Source organism: Coregonus clupeaformis, chromosome 28, assembly GCF_020615455.1.
Source record: "Coregonus clupeaformis isolate EN_2021a chromosome 28, ASM2061545v1, whole genome shotgun sequence".
Lineage (NCBI taxonomy): Eukaryota > Metazoa > Chordata > Actinopteri > Salmoniformes > Salmonidae > Coregonus > Coregonus clupeaformis.
Window position 1 is genome coordinate 26,754,359 of NC_059219.1, and position 11,950 is coordinate 26,766,308.

General features: G+C 45.5%; 1 protein-coding gene across 5 annotated transcripts in view; it reads left to right on the forward strand.

The window, feature by feature from the left end:
• The window catches only part of LOC121543398 (IQ motif and SEC7 domain-containing protein 3), a 165,100-nt gene that overhangs the window by 143,319 nt on the left and 9,831 nt on the right, over positions 1-11,950 (forward strand). For all 5 annotated transcript variants that reach the window (XM_041853231.2, XM_041853232.2, XM_041853233.2 and 2 more), the window contains one exon: positions 750-908. In XM_041853231.2, coding sequence (XP_041709165.2) covers positions 750-908 — 159 coding nt within the window. The remainder of the gene's footprint in view (positions 1-749; positions 909-11,950) is intronic.

Genomic DNA, 11,950 nt, shown 5'->3' on the forward strand with positions numbered 1-11,950 from the left:
GAGAATAAATTTATGTTTTGATAATGGAATCAGACCCAGTCGCGCAGGGCTATTGGAAAAAGTTTATCCTCCTGAGCCTCCCACCACTCTGCATTCAGCCAGGCAGGTGATATGAAAATATGAAATCTATCATACAGGGATATTCCTTTCTTCCTGCCTTGGGCATGAAAGACGCAGTGCCTCCATCGTCAAAGTGCCATTTAATAGAGCAAAGGGGAGAGCGTGGCGCGCCGGAGAACGGGTAGTGAGAAATGAAAACAGAAAACAGTCGCAACAAATCTTATTTCCCACATGAATTTATTGGCTCATATGCCTCATTCCCTTCTTCGGGGAAGGAGAAAAAAGCATTCTGATATTTTTTGTTGCTACTGTGTCAGTTCTAGATGTGAGGGAACTGTTCGTTCTTTAGTTACCTGGCTGTGATGGTCTGTATTAAGCCTTTCTGTTGCTTTTGGGGAACTAATCTCTGTTTAATGATTTGAACCTTAATACTTGTTATTGTGAAAAGAAACTCAAGTACAGTTACATCCTTGAATACTCCACAAACTAACTAGTTAATGGATCTATTTTACCAACGTTTCGGCAAAAATACCTTTAGCCAATCTGGGTCTGTTGCAATATGTAACTATTAGTGGTGGGTGCCAATATCATTGGATATATGAGCAAGGCATTTGGCGATATCGTTTCATCCTTCTTCTTAGCCAACACTATTATGTTAAAGTTATCTCCTTCTCATCTCTCCTCCTCAGACTACCCCCATGGCATCACCATCGTCTCACCCTTCGGCTCAGACAAGAAGCAGGTGCTCAACTTCTGTGCCCAGAGCGCCGAGGAGCTGCTCAAGTTTCTAGAAGATCTGAAGGAGTCCATCGCTGAGGTGTCAGAGATGGAACAGATACGCATTGAATGTGAGTAACTGTGGAGGAGGGGTGTGTGTGTGTGTGTTTGTGTGTGTGTGTGCTCCGTTGCTCCAAACTTAGGTGAAGAGGGAAGAGGGAAAAAAGAAACAGCTCATGCAAAATAATGTATGAATCATCCATCCCTCCATCCGCACAGAAATTCCCTTTCATTAAAAAATATATATATATATATATAAATATGGAATCAGGCTGCCGCAGGCTTATTTACACAAGTGCTAACAATGAGGAGAGGAAGATGTCAACCGTCTGTCTGTCTGTCTACGTGTGCGTGTGTCTGTGTGTGCCTGTCTTTATATACGTTGATGTCATTACGTAACCAAACTGTGTTCATGCTCATATTCCTCCTAGTACCCATACAAATCAACAACCACACCAAAGATACAGTTATTTATGCTCCCAATACTGAGATCATACACTCTGTTCTGATGAGTTTCTGAAATCACAGGAGTCAGAGAGCCACCACAGGAACAAAACACTGATACACTGATAGACAAGGACAGTCACACACATTTAAAATACAACGATATACAAACAATACAACTAAAAGTGTGTCTGTGTGTACGTGTGTGTGTGTTAGTGTGTGTGTGTGTGTGTGTCCGCACATTCCCTGTTGTTCCATGAGATGTTGTTTAATTTTTAAAAAATTAAGTAATTTTACTGTTTGCTTGAGTAAATGGAGATGGAAGATAGTTCCATGCGATCAAGGCTCTGTATAATACTGTGCGTTGCCGTGAATTCGTTTTGGACTTGGGGACTGGGAAGAGACCCCTGGTGGCATGTCTTGGGGACTGTGAAGAGACCCCTGGTGGTATGTCTTGTGGGGTATGTATGGGTGTCTGAGCTGAATGTTATTTGATTATGTAGACAATCTGGAATTTTCACCACAGTAATATTTCTCATAGAAACAAGAGAAGCAGTAATCTCTCGTCAACCAGGAAATACTAGCATGCATGTTGTTGATGTTAGTTCTGTATGTGCATTTAAGTGCAAGGTGTGCTTCTCTGTTTTGAGCCAGCTGCAGCTTTGCTAGGTCTTTCTTTGCTGCACTTGACCATAATACCGGACAGTAATCAAGATGGGACAAGACCAGAGCCTGAACAACTAATGCAGTTGATTTCTATAACAGATATACCCCTCCCAATCTTCACAACAACTTTGTCAATATGACTTGACAATGACACTTGACCATCCAATAATATACCTAGGAGTTGACTTTCCTCAATTTGCTCAATGGTCACACCTTTTATGCACAACTCCAGTTGAGGTTTAGGTCTTAGAGAATGTTTTGAACCAAATACAATGCTTTTAGTTTTAGAAGTATTTAATACCAGTTTATTATTAATCAACCACTCGTTATTTAGAATTACAGTGAATTCACTGGCTTTTGGTGCTGACTTGTAGAGTGAGGAATCATCCGCATACATAGTCATTCTAGCTTTGTGTAAGACCAGTGGCAAATCATTTGCAAAATAATAGAGAAGAGTGACGGCCCAAGAGAACTGCCCTGAGGAACACCGCACTGTACCTATCTGATGTTAGAGAAGCTTCCACTGAAGAACAATCTCTGGTTCTATTGGATAAATAACTCTCCAACCATGTGATTGCAGGTGATGTAAAGCCATAGCAAGTGAGTTTCTTCAATAACAATTTATGATCAATAACATCGAAAGCTGCACTGAAATCTAACAATGCAGTTCCTACTATCATCTTATTATCCATTTCTTTTAACAATCATTGTCACGCCCTGGCTCTGGGGACTCTTATATGTTGAGCCAGGGTGTTAGTTTATATGTGTAGTGTCTATGTTTTGTTTTCTATGTATTCTTTTCTAGATCGTGTGTTTCTGTGTTGGCCGGGGTGGTTCCCAATCGGAGGCAGCTGTGTCTTGTTGTCTCTGATTGAGAACCATACTTAGGCAGCCTGTTGTGCACTTGTCATTTGTGGGATCTTGTTCCGTGTAGGTTTGTGTGTTTATGACCGAGGACTTCACGTTTCGTTTTGTTGTTTTTGTTGTTTGTATCGTGTTGCTAAGTACACATTAAAAAGATGTACGCATATCACGCTGCGCCTTGGTCCACTTGTTATAACGATCGTGACAGAAGATCCCACCATAACAGGACCAAGCAGCGTGTCCAGTAGCAGACAGCCTGGACTTGGGAGGAGATCTTGGACGGGCAGGGATCCTGGACTTGGGAGGAAATCCAGGCCGGAATGGATCGCCGTCCGTGGGAGGAGACGGTGGAGGCGCGCCATAGAGAGGAGCAGCGGCGCCAACCGTGCCGACGTTGGACACGCAAGAGGCAACCCCAAGACATTTTTTGGGGGGGGCACACGGCATGGACGACGGGGCTGCTGGAGGCAGCTACAGGGCGAGTTTGTGGATTAGGAGAGGAGGCCACCGGGTTTGGGGTCTGGAAGGGAGGTTGGCGGAGCCTAGAGGTAGAGCAGAGCCAACTCCCCGTACTCAGGCTAGGCAGCGTGAGACTGGGCAGGTTCCGAGGTATGCGGAGCTGCGTACTGTGCCGCGAGTGGTCCGGCACAGTCCTGTACGTCCTGTGCTAGCACCACGCACGTGTCGTGCTAAGGTGGGCATGCAGCCAGAACGGAGTGTGCCGGCTCAACGCTCGTGGCCTCCAGTGCCCCTCCTCGGTCCCGGATATCCTGCGCCAGTGCCACGTGCTGTAGTGCCAGTACGAGTACACAGCCCTGTACGTCCTGTGCTGATGCCTCACACAGAGTGTGTAAAAATAGGCATTCAGCCAGGACGGGTTGTGTCAGCTCTTCGCTCCAGACCTCCAGTCCATCTCCACAGCCCGGTCCGGCCTGTTCCTGTTCCCCGCACCAAGCCTGTGGTGCGCGTCGCCAGCCCGGCCCGGCCTGTTCCTGCTCCCCGCACCAAGCCTGTGGTGCGCGTCGCCAGCCCGGCCCGGCCTGTTCCTGCCCCTCGCACCAAGCCTGTGGTGCGCGTCGCCAGCCCGGCCCGGCCTGTTCCTGCCCTCGCGCCAAGCCTGTGGTGCACGTCGCCAGCCCGGCCCGGCCTGTTCCTGCTCCCCGCACCAAGCCTGTGGTGCGCGTCGCCAGCCCGGCCCGGCCTGTTCCTACTCCCCGCACCAAGCCTGTGGTGCGTGTCGTCAGCCCGGTTCGGCCTGTTCCTGCTCCCCGCACCAAGCCAGTGGTGCGCGTCGTCAGCCCGGTCCGGCCCGTTCCTGCTCCCCGCACCAAGCCAGTGGTGCGCGTCGTCAGCCCGGTCCGGCCCTTTCCTGCTCCCCGCACCAAGCCAGTGGTGCGCGTCGCCAGCCCGGTCCGGCCCGTCCCTGCTCCCCGCACCAAGCCTGTGGTGCGCGTCGTCAGTCCGGCACAGCCCGTGCCTGTTTCACCGGTGCCTGGTCAGGTACCGGTCAGCTGCTCCACACCGGAGCCTAAGCAATCCGCTCCACCGATGTCCAGTCCAGCTCCAGCCAGCGGGACCAGACCAGGGGCGCTACGGGGGGGTAGTTAGAGGGTGGTGGTCACGCCCGGAGCCTGATCCGCATCCGAGGCGGAATGCCCACCCGGCCCCTCCCCTGTTGGGTTTAGTTGGCGCGGTCGCAGTCCGCGCCTTTGGGGGGGGGTACTGTCACGCCCTGGCTCTGGGGACTCTTATATGTTGAGCCAGGGTGTTAGTTTATATGTGTAGTGTCTATGTTTTGTTTTCTATGTGTTCTTTTCTAGATCGTGTGTTTCTGTGTTGGCCGGGGTGGTTCCCAATCGGAGGCAGCTGTGTCTTGTTGTCTCTGATTGGGAACCATACTTAGGCAGCCTGTTGTGCACTTGTCATTTGTGGGATCTTGTTCCGTGTAGGTTTGTGTGTTTATGACCGAGGACTTCACGTTTCGTTTTGTTGTTTTTGTTGTTTGTATCGTGTTGCTAAGTACACATTAAAAAGATGTACGCATATCAAGCTGCGCCTTGGTCCACTTGTTATAACGATCGTGACAATCATCTGTCATCTGAGTCAGTGTAGTACAAGTTGAGTGCCCTTCTCTATATGCATGCTGCAAGTCAGTAGTTAACTTGCTCTCTGAAAAATAGCAATGCACTTGATCAAAGACAATTATCTACACCAGTTTAATAGGAACAGGCAGCAAACTGATTGGGCGGCTGTTAGTGCCAGCAAAGGGTGCTTTACTATTTTTAGGTAGTGGAATTAATTTAGCTTCCTTCCACGCCTGTGGACATACACACTCCTTTAGGCTTTGGTTAAAGATGTAGCAAATAAGGGTGGCAATACAGTCTGCTACGTGTGTGTGTGTGTGTGTTTGTGCGTGTGTGTGTGTGTGTGTGTTTGTGTGTGTGTGTGTTGTCGTATCGTCAGCATCTCCCTGGGCAGCGTCAATATCTTATCAGTCTTACCCTGGAGGTTTCCTTGCCTGCCTGTCTGACAGTGCCTTGGTACTCTGTGAGAGGATAAGGACAGAGAAACAAGTCCCCACTACAGCACAGATTTAAAGGTTGAACACATTGACAAGGAGAAGCTAGAGTCCTGGGGGCCAATAGAGAGCAGCGATCAGAAAGAAACCGTGCTGTTGGGGCTGACTGACCAATACTAAGGAGAGAAAAACAGCCATACAGGTCACACAGCCTTTTTAAACAGGCATACTGAATCACAAATCAACCCCTACCCCTAGGCACTTTTGTAGATCTGAAATGATTAGATAGGGGTATCCAATAAGACGACACTTCCACTTAGCCTATCAGAGAGCCCTTCCTCTATCACTCAAACCTATCTTATACTTTCAGATCTGCCTTGGGGTACGGACTAGGAGACTATTTAGAATTGAGCCTATGTCCAGGTGAAGTGTTGCTTCTGGCCAGGCAGGCACCTTGTTGTTTGTCTCCCAGTCTGATTCCTGATGGAGAGCCTGGCCGCTGACCTTTTGTTAGTGTTCTCTGGTACACTGCAGCCAGACACTCTGGACAGAACAAGAACAAGGGAGAGGACAAGAGAGGGCAGCTCTCCTGAAAGCAGCCAGGCATAAGAGATGGGGAGGAGAGTGGTGTGTGTGTGTGTGTGTGTGTGCTAGTGTGTGTGTGTGTGTGTGTGTGTGTGTGTGTGTTTTCTGAGTTTGCCTGTTCGCTTCAGGGAAGTCACACACACACTCACAAACACACACAAACACACAAAAAACACATACATACACACACACACACACACACAAAACACACACACACACACATGCATATGCACTAGCGTCCACACACCATCTCACACACATGCATACACACAAAGGCGCCTGAGCAATGGAGCAGACGAAGCAGCTGCATCCCCACTTTCAAAATAGGGGTGCATACATATGTTTTTGCACCCCCAGTTTTTTTTCACCAGAAAATGATCATGATCCATGGGTAATTTGTCATTTTGATCATTAGAAATGCTTGGAGCTAGTCTTTATTAAAATAGATATGTACATTTTATATTCAATTTTTTTGTGATTAAATGTTTATTGAGTTTTCACGACAACAAAAAAAGAAAATCAACAAACAAAAAACAGACGTAACAAACACAGTTAACACCACACCATGTTATACATACAGCTCACCAGACCAGGATAAACACCATGTTATACATACAGCTCACCAGACCAGGATAAACACCATGTTATACATACAGCTCACCAGACCAGGATAAACACCATGTTATACATACAGCTCACCAGACCAGGATAAACACCATGTTATACATACAGCTCACCAGACCAGGATAAACACCATGTTATACATACAGCTCACCAGACCAGGATAAACACCATGTTATACATACAGCTCACCAGACCAGGATAAACACCATGTTATACATACAGCTCACCAGACCAGGATAAACACCATGTTATACATACAGCTCACCAGACCAGGATAAACACCATGTTATACATACAGCTCACCAGACCAGGATAAACACCATGTTATACATACAGCTCACCAGACCAGGATAAACACCATGTTATACAGTACATACAGCTCACCAGACCAGGAAAAATCACGAAAGAAAAATACAATTAAATGTACAGATTTGGTCAAGCCTCCCATCCATCTCCCACCAACAGCCCGTAGCAAACTTCTCAAATAGTAGACAGTCAAGATAAAGACACAAGGGGAGGAAAAGAGAGGTAAGCCACCCTACCAGTTGGTCCCTTTTGGCAGAGGATAACCCTGCCCATGCCTGCACTATGGGCAGTAACGGAGCTAACGTTATCACTTGTTTGTGCGCTATGACCTGATACACATAGTCACAAGAAGAAAACAAGGTGGTTCCTGATCTGCCAGGGGGGAGGGACGTACTTGTATAAAAGGCAGAGATTGTTTTAGACACTTTTGTAGAATTTATGAGGAGCCATCCAAATCCTGTGTGACTCTGTATTAACTTCTACCTGCAATTGCATAACTAAATATATTTTATATATACTCAGAATTTGTTGTTTGTGTCATTTTCTAAAGCTTAAGGTTTGTTTAAGAATAAGAGAATATCAACACTGTGCAAAGAATCCTCCACACCATGCCTGCACTATGGCATTTCATATATTTAAGCAATAAGGCCCGAGGGGGTGTGGTATATGGCCAATATAACACGGCTAAGGGCTGTTCTTAGCACGGCGCAACGCGCTCAACAGTTTCCGAAGTGTATCAAGTATGGGCCACCACCCAAAGGACATCCAGCCAATTTGACACAACTGTGGGAAGCATTGGAGTCAGCATGGGCCAGCATCCCTGTGGAACGCTTTTGACACCTTGTAGAGTCCATGCCCCGACAAATTGAGGCTGTTCTGAGGGCAAAAGGTATTCCTAATGTTTGGTATACTCAGTGTATGTAGCCAACTCACTGTGGTTATTGTACAAAAGGCCACTATTAGAATGGCTACAGTAGAATGATTTTTGTTAAAAATGTGTGGTTTTAAGAACCAAAACCCAATGACATGATGTATGCAGTGCAGGACTTTGTTTCTATTCATAAAGTGTGGCCTAAACAATAACAACATATGCAGGATGTATATAAGTAGCTCGCGAAAACATTTCTGATTATGAAGTAGCCTTGATAAAAGAAAAGGTTGGAGACCCCATGTTACCAGAGCTACATTTTATTCTTTCTATTGCAGATTCGGGCCGCAAATTAATATATATATAGCTGCCCAAAAAATCTAGTTTGATAATAATAATGATAAATTAATAACACGTTTGTAATATATATTTTTTTATGTCAACATAATCAATGACCAAATTGAAATACAAAACTCCAGTTTGCATTTTCAAGTTGACAGTTCTGGTTCAATGCCCTACCAGATAACACTGCCATATTGAGAAAGAAAGTTGTTAAAAGATTAAATCAGAGTTCAAATTTGTATTTGTACTGCATTGTTGTGATCACATTATTTGTGACAAAAAGATGTGCAATTTGTATTTGTACTGCATTGTTGTGATCACATTATTTGTGATACTTAATGTGCAATTTAACAATGCTTTTTCTTAACCTACCAAGTACAACGTTAAAATTCAAATCCTTATTGGGTAAAACAATAATATTCTTCCCATTTCCTCATTGTCATGCGTTATCTTGGCCACATTCTTAACAGTTTGGCCTGTCAATCGACCACTGTGGGTGGGACTGTCAGGGAAGGGGGCGGGATATGTGTTAGAGTCATAGAGTTGGTAGGGATTCAGACCTGTCAATCGACCACTATGGTTGGGATTTTCAGGGAAGGGGGCGGGATGTTTGTAAGTAACAGGGTTGGTAGGGTTTCAGACCTGTCAATGAATTATTGGAGGTGGGATTTTCAGGGGAGTAGAATAGTAATCTAGTCATTTAAACACTTTTTCAATATCATTTATTGTGGCAAAACCTAAGAAAAATAGTTGTGTTCTGTTCATAAATATGGATACCCCCTGTTAAGAAACAGTGTAGAATTGCAGGAAAACTGTTTTAAAAGCTTTTGCACCCCCACTTTCAGACAAAGTCAAGCGCCAGTGCATAAACACACACACACACAATCACTGGCACACACACACACACAGTCGACATCTTCCCCTCCCCTACGAAGGCGCCCTATTGTTAGCACTCGTGTAAATAAGCCTGCGGCAGCCTATTAAATTGTTTTATAGTTTTTTTCTACTCTTTGAGAAATGAAAGAGAATTTCTGTGCGGATGGAGAGATGGATGATTCATACATTATTTTGGATGAGCTATTTCTTTTTTTTCCATCCTTTTTTTTGTCAGACTGCAGATGTCCTAGGGGATGTCACTGTGACTCAAAGGTCACCTGAGTTTGGAGCAACGAAGCACACACATTCACAGACTCACTCACACACACACATTCACAGACTCACTCACACACACACATTCACAGACTCACTCATACACACACATTCACAGACTCACTCAAACACACACATTCACAGACTCACTCATACACACACATTCACAGACTCACTCAAACACACATTAACAGACTCACTCACATACACATTCACAGACTCACTCACACACACACATTCACAGACTCACTCACACACACACATTCACAGACTCACTCACACACACACATTCACAGACTCACTCACACACACACATTCACAGACTCACTCACACACACACATTCACAGCCTCACTCATACACACACATTCACAGACTCACTCAAACACACACATTCACAGACTCACTCATACACACACATTCACAGGCTCACTCAAACACACACATTCACAGACTCACTCACACACACATTCACAGGCTCACTCAAACACACACATTCACAGACTCACTCACACACACATTCACAAACTCACTCACTCACACACACACACACATTCACATATTCACTCACACACACACATTCACAGACTCACTCACACACACATTCACAGACTCACTCAAACACACACATTCACAGACTCACTCACACACACACATTCACAGACTCACTCACACACACACATTCACAGACTCACTAACACACACACATTCACAGACTCACTCAAAGATACACATTCACAGACTCACTCACACACACACATTCACAGACTCACTCAAACACACACACATTCACAGACTCACTCACACACACACATTCACAGACTCACTCACACACACATTCACAGACTCACTCACACACACACATTCACAGACTCACTCACACACACATTCACAGACTCACTCAAACACACACATTCACAGACTCACTCACACACACACATTCACAGACTCACTCACACACACACATTCACAGACTCACTCACACACACATATTCACAGACTCACTCACACACACATTCACAGACTCACTCAAACACACACATTCACAGACTCACTCACACACACACATTCACAGACACACTCACACACACACATTCACAGACTCACTCACACACACACACATTCCTAGACTCACTCAAACACACACATTCACAGATTCACTCACACACACACATTCACAGACTCACTCACACACACACACATTCACAGACTCACTCACACACACACATTCACAGACTCACTCACACACACATTCACAGACTCACTCACACACACACATTCACAGACTCACTCACACACACACATTCACAGACTCACTCACACACACACATTCACAGACTCACTCACACACACACATTCACAGACTCACTCACACACACATTCACAGACTCACACACACACATTCACAGACTCACTCACACACACACTTTCACAGACTCACTCACACACACACATTCACAGACTCACTCACACACACACATTCACAGACTCACTCACACACACACATTCACAGCCTCACTCACACACACACATTCACAGACTCACTCAAACACACACATTCACAGACTCACTCATACACACACATTCACAGGCTCACTCAAACACACACATTCACAGACTCACTCACACACACATTCACAGGCTCACTCAAACACACACATTCACAGACTCACTCACACACACACTTTCACAGACTCACTCAAACACACACATTCACAGACTCACTCATACACACACATTCACAGGCTCACTCAAACACACACATTCACAGACTCACTCACACACACATTCACAGGCTCACTCAAACACACACATTCACAGACTCACTCACACACACATTCACAGACTCACTCACTCACACACACACACATTCACATATTCACTCACACACACACATTCACAGACTCACTCACACACACATTCACAGACTCACTCAAACACACACATTCACAGACTCACTCACACACACACATTCACAGACTCACTCACACACACACATTCACAGACTCACTAACACACACACATTCACAGACTCACTCAAAGATACACATTCACAGACTCACTCACACACACACATTCACAGACTCACTCAAACACACACATTCACAGACTCACTCACACACACACATTCACAGACTCACTCACACACACATTCACAGACTCACTCACACACACACATTCACAGACTCACTCACACACACATTCACAGACTCACTCAAACACACACATTCACAGACTCACTCACACACACACATTCACAGACTCACTCACACACACACATTCACAGACTCACTCACACACACATATTCACAGACTCACTCACACACACATTCACAGACTCACTCAAACACACACATTCACAGACTCACTCACACACACACATTCACAGACACACTCACACACACACATTCACAGACTCACTCACACACACACACATTCCTAGACTCACTCAAACACACACATTCACAGATTCACTCACACACACACATTCACAGACTCACTCACACACACACACACATTCACAGACTCACTCACACACACACATTCACAGACTCACTCACACACACATTCACAGACTCACTCACACACACACATTCACAGACTCACTCACACACACACATTCACAGACTCACTCACACACACACATTCACAGACTCACTCACACACACACATTCACAGACTCACTCACACACACATTCACAGACTCACACACACACATTCACAGACTCACTCACACACACACTTTCA